This window comes from Ictidomys tridecemlineatus, chromosome 6 (genome assembly GCF_052094955.1).
Source record: "Ictidomys tridecemlineatus isolate mIctTri1 chromosome 6, mIctTri1.hap1, whole genome shotgun sequence".
Taxonomy (NCBI): Eukaryota; Metazoa; Chordata; class Mammalia; order Rodentia; family Sciuridae; genus Ictidomys; species Ictidomys tridecemlineatus.
The window spans coordinates 189,882,972-189,909,502 of NC_135482.1; the positions used below are offsets into that span (position 1 = coordinate 189,882,972).

The 26,531-nt window shown below is 43.4% G+C and overlaps 1 protein-coding gene across 3 annotated transcripts in view; it reads right to left on the bottom strand.

Annotated features, from left to right (window-relative positions):
- Positions 1-657: 657 nt before the first annotated feature.
- The window catches only part of Tmtc4 (transmembrane O-mannosyltransferase targeting cadherins 4), a 56,939-nt gene continuing 31,065 nt past the window's right edge, over positions 658-26,531 (bottom strand). For 2 of the 3 annotated variants that reach the window (XM_078016295.1, XM_078016294.1), the window contains exons 7-18: positions 24,928-25,020; positions 24,537-24,701; positions 23,200-23,402; positions 21,764-21,935; positions 21,551-21,682; positions 14,542-14,621; positions 14,261-14,368; positions 14,023-14,164; positions 9,447-9,561; positions 8,178-8,290; positions 3,077-3,146; positions 658-1,925 (exon numbers count right to left, since the gene is read on the bottom strand). In XM_078016295.1, coding sequence (XP_077872421.1) covers positions 1,777-1,925; positions 3,077-3,146; positions 8,178-8,290; positions 9,447-9,561; positions 14,023-14,164; positions 14,261-14,368; positions 14,542-14,621; positions 21,551-21,682; positions 21,764-21,935; positions 23,200-23,402; positions 24,537-24,701; positions 24,928-25,020 — 1,542 coding nt within the window. In that variant the 3' untranslated portion in view covers positions 658-1,776. The remainder of the gene's footprint in view (positions 1,926-3,076; positions 3,147-8,177; positions 8,291-9,446; positions 9,562-14,022; positions 14,165-14,260; positions 14,369-14,541; positions 14,622-21,550; positions 21,683-21,763; positions 21,936-23,199; positions 23,403-24,536; positions 24,702-24,927; positions 25,021-26,531) is intronic. The other variant, XM_078016296.1, reaches the window with a different exon arrangement.

Here is a 26,531-nt window from a genome sequence, read left to right on the forward strand (position 1 = left end):
CACTTCCAAACTCTGCAGATAAAAGGCTTCCTGGAATGTCAATCAAATAAATGACTGTTTTCTCTGGATAGAAAATGGCTGCAGTGGGAACCAGAGAGACCAAGTGGGGAGAGCTCATGGTTCATCTGGAGGCAGGGTCCAGGTTTGACACTAGTTTTAGTGTCAGGGGAAAAAAGGTGCTGCAGGGGTTTTTATAAGAAATACTTTTTCTTTATTCTTGAAGGATAAGTACCCCACCCCAAAAGGGGAGAGATTTGCTTTAAACCGCCCCCCCCACAGTATATACCAAATCTATCCTCTGCCAAGCTAAGCACTATAGGAACATAAATAATAAGGCAGCCCCTGCTCCTAGGAGATCTGTGAATTGTTGTTTGGGGTCCATTTAAGAAATGTCAAAACAGCACTTTTCTGATGTATCTCAACAACCATAAGTTATAATTACACAGATCTGTCCTCAAAAAAGTGAGTGCAGAAAATCAAATTCACCTCGTTGTGGTTCTATGCCACCCATTCTCTGAACCTGAATAACTTTATAATGCAATTGTATAAAATGGGCCCTAAAATCAAATAGAAGACACGTTAGAAAAGATAAATTGGTCACTTTGATTCCATTGTAAGGGAAAGGAGGACACAAAATCCACAAACGTGAAAAGCATCTATCAAGAAGGCAATATGACATTTTAATGCCAGTGTGTGTAATAGTTTTACTGCATAAGAAATAACAGAGACTGAATGAACCATTAGGTTGACAGCAAACAAACAACTGAACATGATTATTCTGATCCAATCAAAATTGGAAAAAAATCCCCCAAATCTTAAAGTCCCCAAATATGACTCCTTTTGCTTTTTCTGGACAGAATAAGGACTGCAGTTCTGTTACACAAAATGGATAACTGCTTTACGCTGAAACACATAAAACCCTATGTATACACACATGTAGTCCTGTCAACACTGGAATTAACAGGAACAGGATGGTAGGCTGCCTGCTCTTATCTATAGCATGGCTGGAATTGCCTATCAATAGTGACGGTTCATGGAGACTATTACATGATCTCTTAGGTACTGAAACTGCACATACTGGAGAATACAAAATACATTGCAGGAGTCCATTTCTGTCTATGGAGGAAAAAGTATATAAATATTCTGGGTGTCAAAATTTTTCATTCTTCCTTCAATTATTTGCCCTGTCCAATACATAAAAATACAAATAAATATTTCCTTACAAAGAAAGTTCATGATACATTGTTACAAAATAAGAGGTAAAAGGCAAAAAACAAAAAAACAAACCCCAAACTCTTTAATATACGGTCATTAAATAAAAATGCTAATATACAGACACATTTGATGTTCATATAAATTGTAGGAGTCCGTCATTTCTTGGTTACAACTGAGGTTTCATAGTGCTAGTCTATACACAATGCTCATAGCCCAAAAGCAGACTTAATATTGGGAAAAGTTACTCTAGATAATTTTTTCTGTTTTTTTGTTTACTTAGAAAAGGTTTCATTTTGGGGAGTCTAGAATTACATTGGAGTTGTCTGAAAAAATACAATTTTGATGCAAAAACCCTATCAAGCATTCAGGAGTATATTGCTGGTGCTGTAATCTCTTTGCATGTCTTTGTTTTAATAGAAAAAAAATAACAGTAAAATAAACAACATGTCCAAGAATTTCAAATGGTTAAACAAGCATATTATGTTAATGATATGCCTCGTGTACACACACACACACACACACACACACACACACACACACACACAGGAGGAATGCAAGAGGTCAGACATCCTTTCTCTGCATTTGTTCCAGCTTTCTTCTCAAAAGGCCATAATTCTCCTTGGTGCCTGCTGCCGCGGGGTCAAGCTGCAAGGAGATTTCATAGTGTTTCTTGGCCAAGTTGAGATGTCCCCAACGATGATAAAGCACAGCTGAAATAGCAGGAGATGAATTTCATTGGAAACGCTTCTGAATAACTTGCATGATTCCCAACTACTTGTGCAAAGAACTATTCCAGGGCATTTGCAAACAGTTTTTGAAAATCATTGCTTAAAAAAAATATTGTTTGTACTGAACATTCTATTGTAATCATACTCCCTGGGGATGATCCACTTAACCTCTGCCAGTTTTCTGTAGGGCTTTTCCTATCAATAGATGGGATACATCTGCCTACAGCAACATCATTACATAAAGACATAAATAAAAAGAAAAGTGCATTAAGTGTCTTAAAGTTGCCATAAAATTTCCAGGACCCAGGCCAGATAGAGTGGGGCTCCCAGCACTATTTAGAATTCTGGCCACACAGAAGTCCAGCCTTTTATTTTATTTATAAAGAAAGAGAAGTCAACTGTTTATTTAAAGTAATGATTTTTCTCACACCTTTTGGCAGTAAAAGATTGTGTGTCCTAGCTGGAGGTAAGGGTTCTAATAGCAAGATTTGACCATATAATGATTGTCACAATAAACCTAATTTTTAGGATAAACCTGATTGTTACAATTATGTAAATAAACTAAACTTCCAATGTGGGAAGAAAAACTAAGATGCTTTTATGATAAGTAGCTTCAGAAAAACACCTTTGCATGACTGAGCTTTCTGAGCTGTTCGGTAGGCACTGAAAACTCCAACTTTGGAGATGTCAGAATGGAAGAAAGGAATTCTGGGGAATAAATAACTATTAGTACATTTTGGCCACAGCATAAGGGAACACAAGCAGAGGAAACAGGGCTGGAAGCGGGAGGATCCACTCTGGAAGAAGGGATCAGGAGGTGTGTTCCCTAAGAAGTACCTTTCGGGTTAACATAGTAGGTTCCTTCACACAGAGGGAAGATCCGAGTTCTCATAAGAAGGCAATAAACTCGGTGGGCAATTTGGGGGGTTGTCTTGGTTATGCAATCACAATTTGCAAATAAGGCTGTCTTTGAAATGGCATAATAAAACCAAATTTTAAAACCAGATTATGAAGGACAATACAGACTAGCTTTGGAAAAAACCATTCTCCTAACAATGACTTTATAGAAATATGCCCATTTCATTTTAATTATATAGAGTTTCAATGCAATCCAATTTGAAAAGTTTCCTTACCCAAATTACCATGGTAACTTGCAGCATTCGGATTTGCTTTAATTGCCTTGAGGAATAAAGCTTCAGATTCCTAAAAAAAAAAAAAAAAAAAAAAAAAGAAAGAAACACATACAAAAGAGAGTATTGTAACATGAAGCAAAAGTGATTCTGTTTTTATTGCCTGTGGTTTTCAAACTGTTACCCTTCCTTTGTATCACTGTGTCCTTCCAGAAACATGCTCTGTGAGAAGAGGCTCTGAAGACCTCGCAAGGAAGCCAAGGCGCCAAGGGCAGCACTGAGAGGGCATGACTGTGCCCATGAGCTCCGCAACCTGCCTCCCAGAAGTGGCTGGAATTCTGCAACTGGAAGCGAGCTGCTTGGATCAGGGTACGGTAGATGAGAGGAGGCCGAGTGAAGCCAAGCACTGGCTGCAGCACCCATGACAGCCACCTTCAGCCTGCACCAAGGAACTCCCTGCCAGGACCCTCACCATAGGAGTCGGCACCTGTCTCACTTCCTGAAGAACCCACAACACCCGTGGCAACCCAGAAGCAGCTCATTCAGCTGGAAAGAATAAGCAGAGAGAATGAGAAAGAAGCAGCCCTCTGTCATTGAAGCTGTCACAGTACCGTGTATGACCGTGACCGAATGCCCTGATGTGCATGAATCGATTCTTGCATAGACTTGCATTTCCTCCAAATCATCCTCACAACCAATGTGGTCACTGTAAAGCAGGCAAAGTATTTTCCTACCTGATCATGCTGAACACTGCAGACTGGACTGCAGCTTTCTACCATCAAGTGCAGAGATAAAGATGCCCTATCTATTCTCCCTGGCACGTGTCGGGGGCCACCATTCACTCCCACTTCATTCCTCTTCTAAGAGGGCCAAGCATGCTGCAAATGGCTCTAAACACTAAACTTCAACAACTAAAGCTTCTGGTGTGGGGATGATTATTTTTGCTTCTTGTATCCTAGGTGTATTTTTCTGGGTGGGCTCTCCTTATCTCAGACTCTGCATTTTCTAACCTGCAAGAACAGCAGCTCCTTTGCCCTGTGACAGCCCATGGTTGTCCTAAGAAACACACTGGGTATGTAGGCAGACATCTCTGAAACCAGTGCTTTTTAGACAGAGCGAGTGGAGAAAACTTTGCATTTTAGAAATATCATTCAGAAGTGGCTGAATGAAGGCATCAGGCTAAAATACAGGAGGTCAACTCTATTTCAGTGTCTATAATCCAAGTTTCAGTAGCTGAAATGCCTCCAAAGAGGTTCTTGAGCCGGGAATGGTGGTGCATACCTGTAATTCCAGCAACTTGGGAAGCTGAGGTAGGAGGACCGCAAGTTCAGGGCCAGCCTCAGCGACTTAGCAAGACCCTTTCTATAAATAAATAAATAGGGGTGGGGATGTAGCTCAGAGGCACAACACCCCTGGGTTCAATTTCCACTTCTTAAAAAAAAAAAAAGCCTACAATTTTCCTGCTCTATCAAGTAAGCTGCAATAAGAACACCAAAAACAAGACCTCACTGCGCCAATCAAATGGATTGCGGAGTTAGCAGGGGTTTCTACATAACTATAACTATATTGTCTCTGATTTTGAAATATTTCTATTTGAAGTCTAAAACTTTAGAAAATAAGGCCAGGCAACTGAAATCTATTTAGTTATGCTTCCCTGCCTGCAAATAAAGCAGGATTCACTGGAGAGAACGGTTTTAGGGATAAATGCAGTTTAGGAGTTTTCTAGGGGGTCCTAGATTTATTTCTTCATTCATTATGGAACTGCTCAAATGCCTAAAGGGATGACAGTCACTTAGGGTGGGGGCACAGGTGGGCCTGGAGAGGCTTTCGGCCCACCCCTCCTTAGGCTCTGCTATTCCCGGCAAGGCAGGATCTGAACTCTGCAGAGGGAGCAGGAAGCTGAGAAGGAAAGAATGGGTCTGAGGAAGAACCGACAGAAAGCAGTGGGTCAGGTCTCAACAGGGGAGGAAATGTGAGTCCACGTTTCTTGAGCCTGGAGATGGGAACACCGTGGCACATGGGCAAAAGGGGCATCTGAGGAAGATGGGTCTAGGGAAGGGGAGTGTGGGCCAGACACGCCCTCTCAGGACAAGGTGGGGCTCCAGAGCACCCTTCAGCAGCTCTCCATCTGCAGCTGGGCCTGGAGGAGGGGGAGGCGAGGGGCCTCTCACAAACACAGATTCTGCAGGATTCAAAGCCCCAGAAATGCTATGAAATTTTCTGAAGAGCATTGGATACACTGAGAAAGGCCTTGGAAATTGCATCTTGCGGTGGAACAAGTGTGGGCTTTCACTGGGCAGCTCCTTCAGCCCCCACAGCTGGTGGGGAAGAAGAAGCATCACTGCCTCAGAGACCACAGCCCTCTCTGTGCCCTTGGAAGGTGTGGCTCAGGGCCACTGTGATCCACTTGAATGAGGGAAGGCAGGTGGTCAACGGGACCATGAACCATTCAGCAACATTCCCTGTTCAGCTCTCCTTCCTTCCAGTGAATCCACTTGGGGCTGCACACGGGTCACCCTCTAGCATCTGCCCGTCTCTCCCAAAGCTAAGACCAGGTGACCCTCAGGCTCAGAGCTATGGCCAGGCAAAGTATGTAGCTGGGACTGGGAAAAATTATGTTATTTTTCTTACCTTATACTTACAGTATGATACACACACACACACACACACACACACGCGCGCACGCGCGTATTTTAAGAGCAGATTACATTTTGATAGAGCAATTTCTCAATTTTGTTCTTGTACATTTTTTCATATCCCCTCATCAGAGGTTCTGCAGATCAGTATTTCCATTTTACACATGAATAAACTGAGGCCGGGGCCGTGCAGTGACTCCTAATAGATAAAAAGGGCTGCTGGGAGAGGATCCCTAGACCACTCAGCGTGAGAATGCTTGCTGTGCATGTCAAAGCCCCAGAACAGGCTGTGGAAGCCTGCACGAAGTTTCAGAGTCCAACAAGAGATGCATTAAGTCACTTCATGAATACAAACTGGGCTCTTAAGATCACCCATCAGCACACAGATCAGCAAGAGACAGGAAATCAGGACTGGAGACTCAGCTCTGCACTCAGGTAGCCTCCCTAGAGATGGAGCCAGTAAGCAATGTGCTCAGGTGAAAAGCAGAGAGACCCAGTCAGACTGTGCCCAAGCAGCCCATCACCACCACATCCTTCTCCACAGCATCCAGAGCAAGGAACACCCCCAGACAAGCAGCACCAGGCACGCAGCACACCAACAGCAACAGGTATCATTTTTTTTTGCATTATAAGAAAAAAAAACTTGTTTAAAATTCCAAATCCTAATATAAAACCATATTAAATGAGGCTCATGGGTGACACCTGGCTGGAGGAGTCCTCCACCCCTCTCTGTCCTGAGAACTCAACTTGAGCTCCTGATTTCTTCTTCTGTTTCCTTATCTTAGGCTCAGCACCTTGGCCTTAACAATGAGGATGAAAAATGTGCAAGAAAACGGGAAATTTCCACTCTGCTTTATGGAATATTTTCTATATTATCTGGGAAAAAAGGAAAAAGTGACTTGGAAGCCTAATGAATCCTGGGTTCTGTCCCCTCAATAGAAATTCTAATGGATAGACTGCAGGATGATAGAAACACCAATACAGTGATCATCTAAGGGACGTTGAGAGGGAGAGGAAAAGTGCTGGGGAGTACTACTGGCCAAATTACCTTGTCTATTATATGCATATACGAATACACCAAAATGCCATGTACACATCCCATCAGTTTGTACAGTTATAATACACCAATTAAAAAAATGGGAAAAAAATGAAGTAAAAAACATCATATAAGCTGCATCTTGAAGAATTTCTGTAGCTGGGTTAATGGAGAGCCAAGACTCCTGACCATCCTAGGCAGACAATGGCTGAAAAGGTCAAAGGTCATTAGGAAGGACACCTATAACCCTCCCATGCCCCTCAAGTGGCTCCTTAAAAAAATGAAACCCAGTCTCTCAAAAAGCCATCTTTGGAGCAAAATCTAGAAATATTAACAATGTATCCTGAAGCTACTAATTTCCCTGACACTTAAAAATAAACCCATAAAGAATCTTAACTCTATGAGAATTCTACCAGTAATGGCATTTAATGAACAGAAAAGGAGAAGTAAATAACACTGATCAAATATTAATCAATCACTTCCATTAGGCTTTAGGTTTTATCTGTAGCCTCAGAGTGATCAAAATAACATATAGGCCCTGATTCTGAAATATTTGTCCCCCAAAAGGCCCATGTGTGTCAGGCACTGAGGATGCATGTTGGAAACCCATTCCAGGCTGGGGGTGCAGCTCAGTGGTAAAGCGCTTGCCCAGCATGGGTGAGACCCCGAATTCCATCCCCAGAAATGGAAAAAAAAAGACATTCCCTGACCTGACCCCATCCTCATGAGAAGGACTCTGTTTTAATGAGCTTCCTGAGTCATTCTGATATACAAAACTAGGGTTTGAGATCATTGGTGTTAAGAATCTTAATACACGGGGAGCTAGGCTCAGCCTATTTCTCACACATCCTGGGACACCAAGTGGAACAGATTTGCCATCTTGTGCTTTCTGCTGGTGAGCAACGTCCGGCCTTGCTGACAACCTGTAACTCAGAGGAGGGAAAACTGCAGACGCAGTCGTGTTTCCTCATGGGCTGGTCCTTCTTTTGTGGAGAAAACAGCTCCCAGAAATAAAACTCAGCTTTGGCTCCACTGCAAGGGACAGCGTCCAACCCTTCTGTGAGAGGGTGGGGGCTGGGACGTGTCCTGGAAGGAGCAGTCGCGGTGCTGAATGGTCCTCACCCCAGCCGGGCAGTTCAAGGGACCAGCGTCAGCAACTCTTCCTGGTCACTGCCCCTGCCCTGGTCTCTCTTCTCTTCCCCTCCCCACGTGTGAACAATGGCTGAGTTCTGATGAGAAAGGACACGGGGTCTGACCCTGCACATCCATCTTTTGGGCAACTTTTCCAGGAAACAAACTGACCAGCTCGCCCTGGTGCACGGCTGACATGGCTCTGGCCTGATTCCGAATTTAACTGGGCAGAAGTAACACTGATGGCTTCTGTCAGCTGCTGGCATTCATTACAAGAAATCACAGCCTGTGCTTTACACACCTTGTATTTCTGGGATTTCCCCAGCACGTTTGCCAAGGAGAACATAAGAGAATGATCATTAGGTATTAATTCCAGTGCCTCTCTTCCAACTGCTTCAGCCTGCGCTAAATTACCTGGGAGGAAAAAATGGAAAAGTAAAAAGCATGTTAATATTGTACTTGTGTTTTGTCTCTCTCTATAATTAACAGGGCTGACACACATCATACACAATTATGAATAAACTACTGGGGAAATCTATGTAGCATGTGTAAAACATAGGCAGCCTCCTGAATGGCAGAGCCTCTGCAGCTCAGAGCAGAGTTCTGACACATCCTGCAAACGGCTTTTGATTAATTTCTGTAAACCATATAAAACCCAGTTTTAATCTTCCCCCAGACACCAGTTATACCCAAACCGGAGAAAACACATCTGCAAAATAAGCGTATCACAGTGACACCTTAATTGGGGAACACTTTGCAAGTGGAAGTGTGTGCTTGGCATTTTCCTTAGAAACCAGTCCCTTCCCTGCACCGTTTCGATGGCCTGCCAGCTTTAAATGCTGCCAAGTAGCACCGCGGTTTCTTAAAGAATAGTTGGCTTTCTAAAGCAAGGGTAGTGAACTAACTCCAAATTGGCTGAACCCAGTCTGCTACGGGATAAAAACCAGATCAAATAAGATCCAAGATTTGGGGGCAGTGACGCATGCCTATAATTTCGGGAGGCTGAGGCAGGAGGATCAAAAGTTTGAGTCTGGCTTCAGCAACTCATCAAGATCGTGCCGCAAAATAAAAAGATCTGGGAATGTAGCTCAGTGCTAAAGCACCCCTGGGTTCAGTTCTCAGTACCATAAATAAATAAATAAATAGATAGATAAATAATCCAAGGCTCTTGGTATAGACTGGAGGGTGTTTTCTGTATGCAATCAGTGAGCTAGTGAACATGGACCTGCCCTCCTATCCCAGGAGCCCAGAAACCTCTTCTTGCTCATATCTGGGTGCCTCTAACACCTGGGTGCTAATGTAGCTGGATGACAGGCTTCAGAATAAATGAGATGGAATCACACACCTTCCCCAATGACTCAACACCATTCCCCAACATTCGTATTTCAATATATCAAAGGAAGCTCCATATTCTAGAAGAATAGACATTTTTGTAATGTAAAATATTTACATCCATATTATTTTTTAACTTGGGGTGGTGGAGGGCACACTACTCTCTGCTTCTCAATTATTCAGCAGTACTGTGGGATGGGACAATTGCCTCTGATCCATTGAATTCTCCCTTCTGCACCTGTATTGTCAAGGAGGATGATCATGTTGTTCCAAGCCAGGCTGTGTTCTGGCTTCAGCATGGTGGCATTTCTCCACGCGTTCAATGCGTCTACATGGCGATTTAGATCTGCATACTGAAAACGATGCAAGGACAAAAAAAGAAAAAAAAATCATTATTCTAAAATTTCTGCCTTTTCTCTAAGATATCAATAACAAAATAAAACCTCATAAAAACTATCAAACAAAAACCAACCTAATCTTTATATATGGGACTTCTGACTTTTTCATATTAACCCATTTATTTTTCAATGAAATAGATATTATTAGCATCCCTATTTTGCAGATGAAGCAACTAAGGTATGGGAAATTAATAACCAAAGTCAGACATCTAGAAATGAAGACCTGGTCTAGGTCCAGAGCTTGGGCATCTTAACTACATAATCTAATATTTGTTATGTCAGGTATCAAATCATATTTCTGGCTACTAACATTTCAATACTGCTTATTATTCTTTATCTAGAAAGACCCCATACAGTCCATCTTTGATAAAGTTTTATTTAGAATAGTAAACAAATATTTTATGTGATGAATAGCTCTGTGTCCAAACTGCCTTATGAAGACTGGCCTTTGAGCTCCTTCTTATCCACACTTGACCCTAACATAAAAGGATGACTATGCCAGACACACTTTGTGAACTCCTCCGGTCATGTAAAACCTTTTTCTTGGCAATTCAGAGCTTGTTTGCTTGGTTTAAGAAGGACAGAATTATCTGTTGCTTTCTCTTGAAAGGAAACTTTGTTTAACATTGGTAACAATAAAAAATGGCTGGCTCTCAATTTGCATAGGTAATAGAAGCCACAGAGGGAGAAAGAGATGTATTCTTCAGCTGGTGACCCTCTGGCCCTCTTGAACTCAGTTCAGAGGCACATTTAATCTGAATGTTCTTGATCCTTTTAACTCTGCAAAAGGAACAAATGATAACAATTATCAAAGTTCAAGGCGATTTCCTTCCTTATTGTCAAGTGTATACTTTTTTTTTTTTGGTTCTGGGGACTGAACCTAGGGGTGCTTAACCACTTAGCTACACCCCCAGCCCTTTTAATTTTTTACTTTGAGGGAGGGTCTCATTAAGTTGCATAGGCTGGCCTCAAATTTGCAATCTTCTGCCTCAGCTTCCCCAGCCACTAGGATTACAGGTTTGCACCACTACACCTGGCTGAATGTATCTTTCCATTAGACAACAGAAATGTTTGATTAGACTTATGACCCACACAGCAAATAGATGGTATTTATACCAGAAAAAGATGGATTTAATGAATTCTGGAAACACATACGAATATCCATTTACTAAAGATGTCACAATTAATTTCCCATGAGACTCAGACAAGCAGGTTATAATATTTTACTCTTTAAAATGGATGATATAAACAGTTAAAAAATTACACTAATTTGGGATACTTAATTATATTAACATTGTATTCTCTCTCTTTATAGGCTATCCTAGTGATTTTAAGGCAATTCTATCTAGCATGTGATATGTATCTGATTCACTTGGACAAAACCCATGGCAACATTTTAACACATCTGAGATAACCAATATAACTTCCATTCAATGCACATATCTATTTTCTTTAGAGATCAGTTCTTGCAAAGTTGCTAAGGCTGGCTTTGTACTTGCAATCCTCCTATCTCAGCCTCCCGAGCTGCTGGGATAACTGGCATGCACTACCATGTATGGCACCATACAGCCCATTCTATGGCTTCACATTTTAAGTTCTTTTCTATTTACAATAATTTGCACACTGTTTTTTTTCTGAATGCATCCTGAGTGATACAATCAGCGTCTGCCTAGTGAACTGTCTCCAGTAATACCTCTGGCCACTAGATCCTAACTCTCTAGGACCAGCAGTATGTCCCAAAAAACCCAGCTCTTCCTAATTTTCTATTCCACAAGAGAACTGCATTATATTCCCTTATCAAGGTCCAAAAATCAAAACAAATTTCTCTCTTATGTTATAAAAATGTGACTTCTAAAGAAGACACCTTGAAGTTATTAAGTGCCTCTCATTTGCCAATATATAAATGGATTGGTTGAGCTGTTAAAGATTAAGCTCTTAATGCTTTTAAGCTGTCAAGTGGGCAAAAGCTGGGTAATTAAACCACAATGGAGAGCAAAAGCCTTAAATGAGCAGGAACAGGGGGTGGGGGCAGAGGACTGGGGGGGAAGCATTTCAGAGCAGCCTAATTAGTAAACAATATCAAGGTCTCAATCTGTTCAGTGCTATGGTGATCTTCCAGGTGAATAAGTAATGGATCCCAGGACTAAGGTGTACTGTTAAAGCAGGCATTTCATATCTGTGATCCTTTCTTTGGATATAACTTACAGCAGGCTCTTTTAGCATATATTCTCTATTTCCAAAGCCTAAGGAACTACAGGGACAGGCAGCTAGCTACCGGGAAAGAGCAAGGCTGTGGTGCAGAACTGTAAAGCCGGAGGATGCGGCAGACACACAGGGCACATTACAGGGTACAGGCTGATGCCCTCACCTTATAAGGAGGGACTTAAAGAAGAGCTACTCTCAGTGGATCGGAAAAGGAACAAGAGAACTCAGAGGGACAACGAGTCCAATGTGGTGCCCAAGCACTAGTCTAGCAGCACAGAAAAGAGGTAACGTGTATATATTCAGGCACCCCATGTGCTCCCTCCTGTACCCACCCCATTCTCACTTAGTTAACTTTGTGAGGCTTGACCCTGTCTTGTATGCTATTGAGTTTTCTGGTTTCTATTCACATCATTATAACATCTTACTGATCACCCCCGCCCACAACAGTTAATCACTCTAACACTTTTGGTTCTTTTCCAGTCTTCCAGTTTCAGCTGTTTTAGCATCAAAACGTGTAACTAGATCATAAAGCACAGAATTTTGAAATGTTGAAAAACAAAACAAAACAAAATGTATGCCCAGTGGCTCCACAGAAAGCTGATGAGGGACAGTGGGAATATTGTGCTATCCATCTTCCCTAGCCAACCCCTGGCTGTTCTGTTGGGTCAGTCCCATTATTGCCATCCTTCTGACTGTGCTCAGGGAAAAAGAACTTCTCTTTTCCTAACTAGAGTAAACACGGAGATGGTATCCTCCTACGGCACCTCCTAACTAAAACACTTTTTGAAACAAAAACAAGTAAGCCATTTCACTTAAAAATTTATAACATAAACATTATTAACTCAATTAAAGTAAATTATGTAGAATAGCAAGGTTGGTCTTTACGATTCCCGCCATCTTGTTTCCTCCATTCATAAAAACTGTATCCACATATCTCACAGAATCATGGCCATCTTGGCCAGAAACAAACATGTTAAGACCAGAATCATTCGCATCATGGTAAAAATGGAAGACTGGTTTTCCAATAAATTTAAAGCAGCTAACATTTTCTGAGTTGCTCTTTCCAAACAGCCCTTTTGCTTTGACATGATCTTCAGGTCAAAGCTTGAATACAGCTGCTTCCCAAATGCAGGGCCAGTGACATGACACTGGAATCATCTGGGGATGAGGGTTACTGTTATTTTTTGAATATTAACTCTCTATAGAGATTGATTCCCAAGTCTGAAATGGAGTGGATATACAAGCAGTGGGGTACTATTGTTTTTGATAACACAAGGATTCCAGAAAACAAAGAAGCTTCAGTAGTTTAAAATGAGGATTAATAGGCACTTCATTAGTACACTGGCATGCTATTCTATCTGTGAGGTTAAACTGGGTAAAATCTGGAAAATTAGAAATAAACTTCTTTTAAAAGCCATATCACTGTGCATATATTCCAGCTTGGCTCAAATGAATCAAAAGTTTCTTCCATAACAATTTTTCCTAATATATCTAAATACATTAGAAAAATATATTTACTTTCTTGAAACCAAATTAAAGAGTTGATTGAGCAGAGAATATAATAATTCCCATTTAAATAATTTTGCTATTTCTGTGCCTCATTTTGTCAAGAAAATCAAGAGCAATCAGATCTTCGTATGCAGTCTGTCAACAACCACTTGTGGAACACATTATTTCCTGTTTCCAGCAAGTAATGCTGAAGCCCTTTTGAGCAAGTGCCCTGACTTCCCAAGCTGTCTCTTGGGGAAAATACTCCCTACAGATGAAGAGATCTGTTCTCTTGAGGAAGGAGGAGAAGGAAACTCAGAAACCACACTCCACGCATGTTTTTAAATCCATTTCTATTCAGTTTGTGTTTTTGAGAGATAGATAGATAGATAGATGAGAGAGAGGAGAGAGAGAGAGAGAGGTGTGTGTTTATCAGGAAGTTATCCCTTTGGAAGGGATCTAAGAACTTTTAATCTATCCTTAGTTTCACCTATTGCCTTGTTGATCTCATAGACTTGGCTAGTTTCAGTTGGACTTTTTGCTCATTAGAGCTTCAACACTGAACATAAGGAAATCAAACAGCTACCGTCAAAGGAGATAGATGGATATGGAAGCACTTTATAAAATAAGTCAAGTGCTGGATAGGCCTTATGACTGTCACTTGATTTTAATTAAGGGGAACCCAGTCTTTCCTCCTGTAGGCCTGGGACGGCCTGGTCTTACCAGACGCCCGAGGTTGTAGTAGCAGTCTGGGTATTTCTTTCTGTATTTAATTGCTGTCCGGTAACTCTGCTCTGCTGCCTCGAATCGTTTCAGGCTGTTTTGCACTATGCCCAAATTCATCCACGCAGCAGCAAAGTCTGGCCTGAAGAGCATTTTTAATAAGAAAAGAAAGGCTCAGAAGTCAGAGCAAAGGAGCTTGCTTCTTTGTCCCTGGCATAATTATAAAGACAATGCTTACTGTATTTGAACAGCCAAAGACAGCAGCTCTTCGGCTTCCTGTAGCTCATTCCTTTCTTTTAAGATATTTCCAAGATTATTCATGGCGTGAACATACTTGGGATTTAACCTGAAAGTTGAGAGAGAAACCAAGCTATTACTGTTGAGTACTTTCCACTACACTCTCAGCAATCAGTGAAGACCTTTCAAGGTTGGGGTCATTGAGGGGATGGGTTTAGGACCCCAGCAAGTGAGATCAAAACCCGCACACCCGTGGTATTTCTGGAAGACTCGGTCGCGTACCTCACTGCTTCCCGGTAGTATCGGATGGCCGCCGATTGGTTGCCTTTGTCAGCCAGGTTTTTGCCAATGTTGTAGTGAACCTGCAAATACAGAGGACGATGTGGCCATCAGAGCTGGGACTCTAACCACACCTTCTAACTGAACACAGAGGGAGAGGGACTGAAGAGAACACCCCTCAGAATGTTTGCTAAACCTTACAGGGGGCAGGTTAACTCCCCACACTAAGACTAGAAGGGAGGTAATACACACACTGATCACTAAAGTGTGACGGAAGGAAAATAGCTATTTCTCAGAGAAAACAAAATCATGAACTGAGGCTGTTTTTATTCCTAATTCTTAAAGCCCCCTTCTATCCCCCACACCCCATTACCATTGAGATAACTGTCAGTCACATTTGGACGTGACGGCAGGAAACTGTAGCTCTGTCTGCCCATTTTACCCAGATGCAGCCCCTTCCTGTACCATGTCTTTCTTTGGTGGCACTTCGAGCATTTGGCTTTGTATCTGCTATGGGAGAAACATTTCACGTGCCCTGTACATCCCTATGTTGAGATCCTAACTCCTGACAGGACAGCGTGAAGACGTAGGAACTTGCACAGTGATTAGGTCATGAGGGGCACCCTCGTGCCCTCCTTCTGCTAGGTGAGGACACAGTGAGAAGACAGCTGTCCCTGAACCCACTGTCCGGGCCCTCAATGGACACTGCATCTGCTGGTGGCTTCATCCTGGACTGCTCATCATCCCGAACTATCAGAGGTGAATGTCTGGGATCTGAGCCACTCAGGCTCAGAATCCCATAGTATTCTGCCACAGCAGTCTGAACCAAGACAAGACCTAATGAAACCCATCCTCCTGCCTCCTCCAGGCAATGGTAGATGGTGACTAGGAAAGGCCCTATGCCAGCTGCTGGGGACACCATAGGGAGCAAAGGCTGAGAAAGTCCCTGCCTTACAGGGTACCTAACTACCAAACTACCACACGAGTAAACATGTCTCTGCGAAGGGCTCCAGGGCTGGGAGGGAGCCAGAGCTTGAGCAGGGGCTCAGTCTCGTGGGCATACAGAGGGCAGGGGCACAGGCTGGGCAGCCCAGGCAGAGTAGCCCTGCACAGCGTAGCTCAGGCAAGGGCAGGTTTGGCTGGGTCACTGCCCTGAGAGCAAGAGGGCCAGTGCAGGGTGTGCAAACCTGCAAGCACCCTCAGGCTTTTGTATCAAAGCATCAGCAACTGGGGCACACGATGCAGCACTTTCTCTCTCACCAATCTCGAGGCTGAGATTAAGGTGCTGGCGGGGCTGGCTCCTTTCACAGGCTCTGAGGCACGAGCAGCTACGCCTCCCTTCTGGTGTTTGCTGGTGACCTTGGCTTGCAGCTGCCTCTCTGCCACTGTCCCCACTGGGCCTTCTTTTGTCATAAGGACACCAAGCACATTGGATTCAGGGACTACCTTACCCCGGTGTGGCCTCTCCTAGTCCATCTTCTGTTGGTGTAACAGAGTACCACAGACTGGGCAATTCACAATGAACATAAGTTTAGTTGGCTCACAGTTCTGGAGCCTGGGGAGTCTTGGGCCCAAGGACTATCCCTGGTGAGGGCCTTCTTGCTGCATCTTGACATGGCGGGGGGTATCACGTGGCAAGAAGAGCAGGCGCCAGAGCTCAGGTCTCTCTCCTTACAAAACCACTCATGCCATCCCGGGGTCCCACTGCCCTGACTTCATCTATCCCTAACTACCTCACGAAGGCCCGACTCCAGACGCCTTCAGCACATGAAGGTGGAGAGAGAGGTTCTAATACGTGAACGAGGGGGGACATTCAAACCAGAGAAACCTCATCTTGACTTACATCTTAATCACATCTGCCACATCCCCCTTCCCAAATAAGGTCACGGTCACAGAGGTCAGGATTGGACCTGCCAGGGACCGTAGACCATACTAAGACTTGTGGTCCTGTGAAATAGGACCCACTGCAGGAGAGAGATACCCAAGGGGGAAAGCAGCAGACAGCAAGGGTCCAGGCAGAGGCTGTGGCCATGGTCCTGGGGACAGAGGACAGCAGGCTGAACTAGATGGTATAGAGTGGTGAGGAATTTGAGGAACACTGAAGAAGCAAAAGGCACAGAATTGTGATGGACTGGTAGGAATGTAAAAAGTGTGCCGAAAAGAACACCAGGTGCTCAGTGCAGTGCAGGTGATGGTGCTCAACGAGGAAGGTCCGGTGAGCCGTCTTATTTGGGGTGCAGGCTGGGCTGGCGGTGAAGTCTGAGTGAAGAGGCCCGGTGGCACCCAAGCTCAGGAGAGAGGCGAGCCAGAGATGCCGACATGGCGGCCAGGTGGTAAGAGAAGACCCAGCTGGGTGTGACCACCCAGAGAGCCAGGCAGTGAAGGAGAAGCTCCAAGAAGCCCTCCCCATTCCATACCTCTCACCACACTAAAGGGGAAGAAACTAACAGGGTTGAGGGGATGAAAGTGTTTTAGAACTAGACAGAACTCGAGGCTACAGTGCCCTGGAGACCCTAAATGCCCCTGAGTTGTTCACTTTAAATGGTTAAATTTTTTAATTGAGATAGAATACACATAACACACGATCTCAGCCATTTTTAAGTGTGTGTAGTTCAGGGGCACTAAGTACGTTCTGACTCTTGTGTACCCATTGCCACCATCTGCTTCCAGATCTCTTTCCAGCCTGCAACTCTAAACCTCTGCCTCCGATAAACCACAGCTCCCCTTCTCTCCTCCCTGTGTCCCTTGGTCTCTATGATCAGTGATACATATTGGTGATGGAAAGCTCCTTTTGGGACCACATAACATAAAGTCTAGTAGCAATTTCAGGAAAGACAGACTACAGATATCCATGCAGTTATGAGTGTTCAAGGTGACTGGTAATGACGCTTGCATCACAAGCACCTGGCACATGTAAGAACCACCCAGATGCAGGTGTGGCATTTGGTGCATGCCTGAGTGGTCTCTTCTCTCTCCAAGCTGACACACTGCTTTGGCACTGCTGAACATCCCATCTGACTGTGATGCTGGATTTGCACTGGGTTCCTAAGCCTGTGTTTCTTTTTGTCTATGTGACACCTGAATATCAGGTGACCATGGGCTGACTGCTCCAGGCAACTTGTACATCCCTTGATTCACACCATTTGCTTTTCTTCTTGGAGTATAATGTGCCTCAAAATAGGCACTAGTGACTGTGGAAATAGGGTCTTTAAAAAGGTAATTAAAGTAAGATGAGGGTACGTGGTGGCCTCAATCCAATCTGACTGGTGTCCTTACAAGAAGAGGTAACTTGGACACACAGACACCAGGTGTGCACAAAGGAAAGACCATGGGAGAGACACAGGGAGAAGGCAGCCGTCTCTCCCCCACGGAGAGAGGCCTTAGGAGAAACCCACCCCGTGCACACCTTGATTTTGGACTTCCAGTCTCCAGAACTGTAAGAAAATAAAGTTCTGTGATTAAGCCACCCAGGCTGTTATGGTCATTGGAGCAAAGCTATGAACCTTGAAATACAGCAACAGTTCAAGCCTACTCCAGCTGCACCACATCGGAACACAGCTTTGAACCACCTCTGAAGACAGAATCACACCCTGCGTGGCCAGTCTTACCCTACAGCTATGGCACTTTTTCAAGTGTATCTGTGGAAGGGGAAGAAGACTGCAACACTCTATAGGCACACATGTGATTATCTAATCTGATAAAATGATCACAAGCAGAGAAATCGCAGGTAATATAAATGTGCACGCCTGTGCACCACACAGAATAATTTAGCTTCCTGGACCAAAGTATTGTCCATTCACAGGTATTCACATCCTTAAATAATAGTCTGGAGGTGGTTCAGTTAATGCTATTGCCAGAGCATGCACTGGGAGACGCGTGACGTAAATAGCTTGATTTTGCATCTCCCCAGACCCCAGCCTGGAAGTGTGACTTCACCTTCTGTCCCATGCACAAAAGAACCCAAGGTCAGAAAATGCAACCTGTAAGGGATGTCCTCGGGCCCCCAGAATACAAATTCAGCTTCTACTCCAATTTCAACATGACTCCCGCCTCTTCCACGCCCATGCTCCTGCTGCTTTCCTTTGTTCCGGGAAAATTCTATTTTCTCCATAAAAAGCTCAGACAAAGAGTTCAACTGCCCTCTGCAGTATGGACAGTGTTCTGTTAGATGCTCAGAACGCCAGACGGAAAGACCAAGGGAGAGGAAGGGGCCCTCTGGAAAACCAGACTGCAGTTATTTAAGTGGAATGACTTGAAGCGGATTCGGCCCTAGAGGGAGGTCCCTAAATTAAGACCTGGCGAACGAACGGCTTTACCCTATGGATTATATGGAGGAGATTCTGTGACTAGAAAATAGCTGCCTAGATTAAAAAACAAAACAAAGCACAAACCTGACAACCAGGGTCTTGAAACTGCTTAGAGAATGGGGGTGATTTTTGTTTCCATGGTATATGAAAGACTTTAAAACAAAACCACAAAAAACCCCAAACCTGTTCATTCAACTTTGTGCTTCAGAGTCTGAGGCAGTGACCAGCACAGAAGCCAGATAAAAAGCACCATCACAACTGAATGATGTAAATGCAAAGTAAAAGCATCATGAATGAAAGGCGCTTTTAATACCAGTACTAAATCAGTTTATTTGAAAAATTCTGCCAACACTGGATATTAAACTTAAAATGTTTTAAACTAAAAACACTATAAGGGTCCTGGATCATTCCTTCGGGAGATCCATCATGTGGGGCTATGATCCTGCTCACTGTTAAAAGAATGTGGAATTGTATTGCAGAGTTGATACCAAGTGCAACATACGTTTAAGCCTTAAAAACCAAGGGACTGCAAATAAATTAGACATTTGCAATCTCATCCACAGCAGGCTCAGTGAATTCAATTTCCATTTAGCCCAATGCAATAACTAATATTAAGTGCCTACCATATACAAGGCACGGTGGGTATTTAAATGCAGGCCGGGCACCAGCACCTGTGTTGACATTGCTATCTTTTAAAAAAGATGAGTTTTAGTTGGTAAATCTGGGTGTACACTAGACCCAGGGTCAGCTGCAGACTTAGTATTCAGGGAACACCAGGCAAAGAGCAGTGTGGAGGACTCATCCTGTACCATGGCCTGAAGGGAAGCCGTGAGATCTCTTCCCTGGAACTTACTTAGCTTTTGCCCAAGAAAGGAAGACAACAGTACCAGGCTGTGATTTATAGTAGAAAGTTTAAAAACAAAACAAAAAACCTCTATCTTGCTCACATTGAAAGATATAATTGAAAAGTTCTTAGAAAACAGTTATTCCCAGTGGGTCTGTTTTGAAGATGGGACCTTTTGTGCATACCTTAAATTATAAAGAGAAACACAAGCACACACACTTGCACACCCCTCTGTGTACCTGCCCTGTTTTCTGGCCTGTTACATACGAAACCATGCCATGGGCAGACTCTCAGGCCCAGCCATCACATGTCCCACCCCCTCATTTACTAGTTACCTGATATCTAGCCACCCAAATAAATAACCCAAATGTCAGTTTACCCTTTCTATGCCTCAGTTTCTCCCACTTGGAAAAATAAAGAACTTTAGCAGGAGGATAATGGAGATTAATGATATAGCCTCTATAAAGGGACCTGAGCTCCTTTGGTACAGAACTACACAAATAAAAAGGGGTAATTACTGCTATTCACACAGAAAAGTAAAAATAAAGCAAACCTATTCACCTTTATTAAACTAAATCACAGGCAATTTATTTTCAGTAGCATGAAATAAGTTGATCAGTCAGCAAATAAAATTAAAGACAAAAACTCCAAATAATTCACTCTTTTATCTAAGTCTCCAACTGTAAAACAGGAACAAGATGTTTTAAATCCAAGAACAGGACAGATGAGGAGTCAGCACCTTTTATCCGCTATCCTTCACTGCAGGTCACAATAAGAAGTCAACTCTGCATTTTAGGCACATAAATTTGCCTGAAACCATTGCTTTCCCATACATATAGAATGTGAAAAAGAGAGAGAATTCCAGAGAGCTCCCCGCCACCCAGTAGGACTGCATGGGAGCATCCCAGGCACCTCCAATTTGGAGGACCTAAGAGAAAAGGTATCATTACTTAATGATAATAATCTATACTAACAGAAAGTCTTCTAACCTACTGCCCTAGAACCTTCCTGCCATTTAATGGGAAGCCTGAACTCAAAAGAACCCGTGCAAGCTGACACTTCTTGGCACTTACTCTGTGCTGGGCACCGTCTGAGGTACCTTCGTTTACTTGGGCCTCAGAACAAGCCCAGCATGCGGGATCATCCCCTTCTTAGAGAGAAGGGCACTGAAAGTTCAAAAACAGCCTAGTTTGGCCCAAAGTTTTGCACAGTTTTGCCCTAGTTTTGCACAGCCAGCTGTGTGCCAAGCTCAGATTCATAAAAAAAACTTAAGTAAAACATATTCTTGCCTGCTTCAACACAAACACCGCCAATATTGTAGTCTATACATTTTTGTTTACTTAACCTGACAAGCAATCTGGTGCTGAGAACCTGAAGGTGACATAAATATGTATTTTGTGAAATACACAGCATAATTTAAGCATCCTACACCAAATGACTGCCCAATTGTAGGTATTACCACCTTTGAATTGCAGCTTGGAGGAGCCAGCTCTTGCTAAAGCCAGAGTCTGGGTTCTGAAGTGGGCCTTGCCCAGCTCCCACCCAGAGATGTGACGTCCCCTTCCTGGCCCTTCAGAGTGATCACAACAACTGGAAGATGCACAGGACTCCTTTTAAGTAATCTGCTTCATTGATATTGTCTGGTTTTAATGACGTCTTTTGAAGTATTTTAGCTAAGTGGAATTTTTATGAATCTTATCAAAATCATTAAAAAATATAGTAAAGACAAAAACTCATGTATTTGGTTATCATGGTGTTATGCAAAATTCTGTCCAACATTAAGTGTCCTTCTGACTTAGCTGGAGGATTCAAAATATTTCCTAGTAAAATCTTTTTTTAAAAAAGGTGGCAGCCAAGGTACCTTAGCATTGAGGGGGCACACGGACAGGGCACTTCTAAAAAGCTGGTCTTCACTCCGCCATTCCCCACTGCGAATCATACATCTCAGGATGTTGATGAACAAAATCCCCAGCACGAAGGCAGCGATGAGCTTCTTAAGAACAGAGAGAAGCAACGTCACTAGTGAGCAGCTGCAGCTATTTCGGTCACACATGGCGCCACTCTGGGCTGGTACCTTTTTTTTGGTATGTCTGCTCAGGGCTCCAAATCCAAAGGTCAGCAGCATGCAGTAGCCAGCGCTGGGGAGGTAGAGGACCCGCTCGGCCACCACGAAGCCCACTCGGAAGAACAAGTTGCTTGCAGGAAGAAAGGGGATCACAAGAAATCCCAGGCCCAGTGTAAGGATTCTGGAAGATTAAAAGTATTTAAATAGATGGTTCTTTGGTTCTTTTTGGATTTGTCAAGAAAAACATCCTGTCAACATTAATGATAAAGACCTTTTTTTTTTTTTTTCATGTCATCAACTTAAAATGGTACCATTGCCAGCAGAAAAATGTCACCAGGAGAGGATTTAGCTGGCAGTACGGGATTACCGAGGCACTTAACATAGGCACGAGGGCAAAACTTAGAAGTCACACAAGTCATATTAATAAAGTTAGAATGATCACGTTTATGAGCTCTGATTAATTCACCTTTTCCGAACTATGCCTCCAGCCATTTAGGTATTAAATAGTTCAATGTAGTTTCATGGAAAACAAACTCCCTGCTATACTTAACAGTAATAACAATAGTGAAGTAGGATGAATGTCATCAATCTGAAACAAACTAATATCATGTGTGGTTGGTGCACACCACCAAACAGAGAGCTGAGCACTGGAACACTTCTAAGACGGATGGATCCTTCCTAACATCCCATCCGATACAGGAGGAGGAATGAAGAAGCGAGGTCAAATTTGGTGGCTCCTTCTTGGAGCCAGTGCCTATGGTATGTTTTTAAAAAACCGTGTTTCATATGTACATGTGAAATGACTGAGACCAAATTTCACTGCTCTTTAGAATCATCAACCGCTTTAAAACACAGATGAATGTGAAACTTGATTTATCTTGAGAAATTACTAATTCCATAAACACCATGCTTAATAGAAATCATCTTAAACAGTTTTCATTTCCATGAAACACATTTGTTTTTCTCAATAACCTTTAAAAAAATTTTTTTTTTTCTGCCAAGAAAGAATGGTCTCTTTGGGGCAGCAGCTTATTTTGTACCCGACAACAACAGAAGGAATCACCACAGCATTCACTTGGGTTTTTTTTTTTTTTGAAGGAGAACTGTGAAATAATGGGCACAACACACATCAATTACACTCTCTGTTCTGACCATAAATTACTCTTTACCACCTACAGCGAAAAGGATCTCCAAGTGCTGTTTCACGGGGGAAGGGGCGGGGGAGACAGAGCAGTCATCTGTACCCCCCCTTGACTTCCCTCCCACTGGTTGAAGCCAGCCCTGTGCTCTGGGCGGATGAGACTCATCCTTGCCATTAATATGCATTTGAAACAAATGTCCTTAGACATCATGTCCACAAAATTGTTAAGATGATCAGTGCTGGATTTAGCAAAATGCTTCAGCCGCGACCCAGGGTGGAAGTTAAAATTCAGGGCTGCTCTTACCTTCTCTTGCCGCTGTCTTCGGAGCACAGGGCTTGGCATATTAGGCCAATTAGGCAGAGCCAAAGTGCTGCTAGAGCAATTACCCTCCAGTCACCAACGGACTTAATGAGGGGGATGCAGCCCATTGACCAATCAAAACAGAGCCACCAGGGACACAGCAGCAGCCAAGCATTCAATGAATAGTAGTAATTATAGTTTATGGCCTGTCAGTCAAAAGGAAAACAAACACTTATTTGACACTGAACTTGAAAGAACATGTACACATATATATATATCTCCTAACTTCACTTTGGAGGCACTCACAGGCATCTGTTCAAGGACAGCAGATGCATAAAAAGAAAATGTTGCCAGTGTGTATTTTGTACATGGTGCTGAAGTCTGAAATTTTTAAACACATCCAGATTTTAAACATAAACAGACTGCCAAGCCACCAGACCAAGCAATACATTCGCTCTATTTCCGGTCAAGTCATGAGCCATTTATTTTGTCACGCCTAAAGTCGTCTGTGACCTAGGAAACCTGAGCCCTAGGAGTCACCAATGTGCCCACCAACCTAAGAACAAGGTTCCGGGGTTGTCTTCTTGTTTTCTGTCTCTATGAAGCACATAGCTAAGAATCTGTGGCTTGATACTCTTGCCTTTAGGCTAAAAAAGAGTCTTTGACAACATTAAGACTTTCCAGAGAGCTCACAATATTGTTACATTTTGTCTTAACCTAGACAAGTTAATGTCACTTATAATATAAGTGACAGGGTCTGGGGGCAATTTTACAAGACTGGCAAGGAACCTGATGTTAGAATGGACCTTCAGACTCACCATGGATTGAAAATATTTAGGAAAAAATATTCTAGAAAATTTCAACAAGCAAAACTTGAATCTGCTACCCATTGAGTACTTTGCTGAATCCATGGGAATGAAGTGATGTGTAGGCATCGTATGAGGTATTAATCAGTCTAGAGAGGATTTAAAAAATACAGGAGGATATGCACAGGTTATACACAAACATTCTAGCATTTTATATGAGAGATTAGAACATCCATGAATTCTGGTTTCCATGGAGGGTCCTGGAACTAATCCCCATGGATACCAAGAGATGCTTGTACAAGGAGCTTCCACATATCTTCTCTGATAAAAAGTTGGTTTCATCTTAGAATATCCTCAGTGACAGCAAGCAAACTTGGAGGTGCTATCTGTTAGGGATTTTGTGAGTGTGGTGGGGTAGAGGTGTCCATCTGTTAGGGATTTTGTGAGTGTGGTGGGGTAGAGGTGAGGATGAAGGATCTGGAAATCTGATGGGGAAAGAAAATAGTGCAAAAGGGGAGCAGACTGGGTACTCACCCTAACCAACATGCTGTCAGCAAAGGAGGCCGGGTTGTCGACCTCGGTAAATGCCGGCGGGCCAGTACCCATGATTCTCCAGCGCACGTACAGCACCCCAGCCCCTCCAGAGGTTAGGAGGGTCATTCGGAAGAGGAGGCCCCCACTCCTGAGCATGCCGATATTCTGAAAGAATACCACAAAGCACCTGTTGTCACAGATTTTCAAACAGAAGCGTGACCAAGCCAGGTTCCAATGTGCAGCAATTCTGCTTCAATTACTTTGACACTGCATTAAGGGCTGGCTAGTCTAGAATTCAGAATCATGAGAAATACTTAGAAAATGGCATTTTAAAATCAGCTGGCGCTTGACATTTTCCATGTCTGGGCTCGAGGCAAAAGTATGTACTCACCTCTAACGACTTGTCCCTACGTAGTATCTTCTGGATGGCTTCCACAATGTTGAATTTGCCTATCACCAAGATGTCAAACACCGCATTCAAGCCCTAGGACGCAAAGCCACACCATCAGTAGTGGGACAGCCTGGCTCTCATTGGGTAGCAATTACACATCACAATTTTATTACTGAATCAGAACAAGGAATGCAAAAGTTCAGATCATCCCAGAACTCTTCAGTGCTAAAAAAAGAACCAGCAATGCTTGTATGGCACTTGTTCATGGTAAAGCAATATACCACATTTATTATCTAGCAATGACTTCATGGCCTATACTCAGGAGTATTTATAAGATTCAGGGTAGCTAGAAATTTGAGGCTCCTTCAGGCCATTTCTGATTCTCCTTTTTCTTCATAACCATAAAACAGTCCTTTAGTTCATTCAGCAGAGTGGTTAGTTACCTGGGGTAATTACGCTGAAGTGGAAGGCAGTAATCAACAGTGCCAACCCAGCCATGTAAGCCAGCCTCAAGTGCTGGCTCCTCTGGGCATGGTGAGTAGGTGCAGGTGCACATCAGAAGCCTTGGAGGTCTCTCAGGTAGTCTCAATTGCCCACTAGCATCCCCTTCTTCTGTTACATAGCTAGACTACAACTTCCTATAGTTAGGTAAGCTCATGTGGCTGAGTTCAGCCTACGGGTCATGGGTAGAAATGATATGTGCGATTTGGGGGATTTGGTTTGAAAGCTGGCCACTCTGTCAATTGGCTGGGATGGAGATGCCTAGGGCCACTTTGGAAATGCACCTGGATCATGGCAGGGCCTCCCGTCAGCCTGGGCCTGCTGTGCAGTCAGATACTTCCATCAATTGGGAGAACTGCCCATGGCTGTTAGGTGAACAGCAAATACCTTCAATCCTAAGAGGCCCCCGGCAGCATGCTGCTGTGGCTCCACCCAGGCACAGTTTCCATTCACCCCATGATGGCTTCTTTCCTGCAGGTAAGGGCTACTTTGACAGCTACTAAGCCTATAGTTACAGGCTGAAGGAAAGATGAACCTTGGATTCTCTTCTCCACCCTGAGATAAGACTTTCAGCAAATATCACTGCAGCAGACCATGTCACCCAGCATATCCTTGACCCATCTGGAGAGGAGGGGTCTGAATAGAGCCAGAATATATGGTTAAAACTGTCCCCACATGACTGGGGTCTTTTTAATATAGGGCTTTGTAGAAAAGAAGATCATAAATTGTCAGAAGTCAGTGGTAATTTGTGGTTTTCAGAGCAAGGATGACATCCCTATTTAACCTGCTCCCATAACTGTTGGTAGCCACTAATTATCCAATACACGGGCCAGTGCCGGGTTAAACATTTCAGAGAGTCCTGATTTTATTCACTCATGTGATATATGATCATAGTGGGTCACGGGAGACCCTTTCTGCCTGGCTGTAAACCATTTTCTAGAAGGCAGAAGCTTCCTGTTTTGCTGCCGCCGTCTTCTCCAGCTGCTTGTTTTTCTGCCCGCAAGCTGTGGGATGGTCACCAAGGGGTGATCATGCGGTCACCAGGACTGCATCAAACACAGGACTGCACTCCCTCCTCCATCCCACTTGAAGGCAGCATCAAA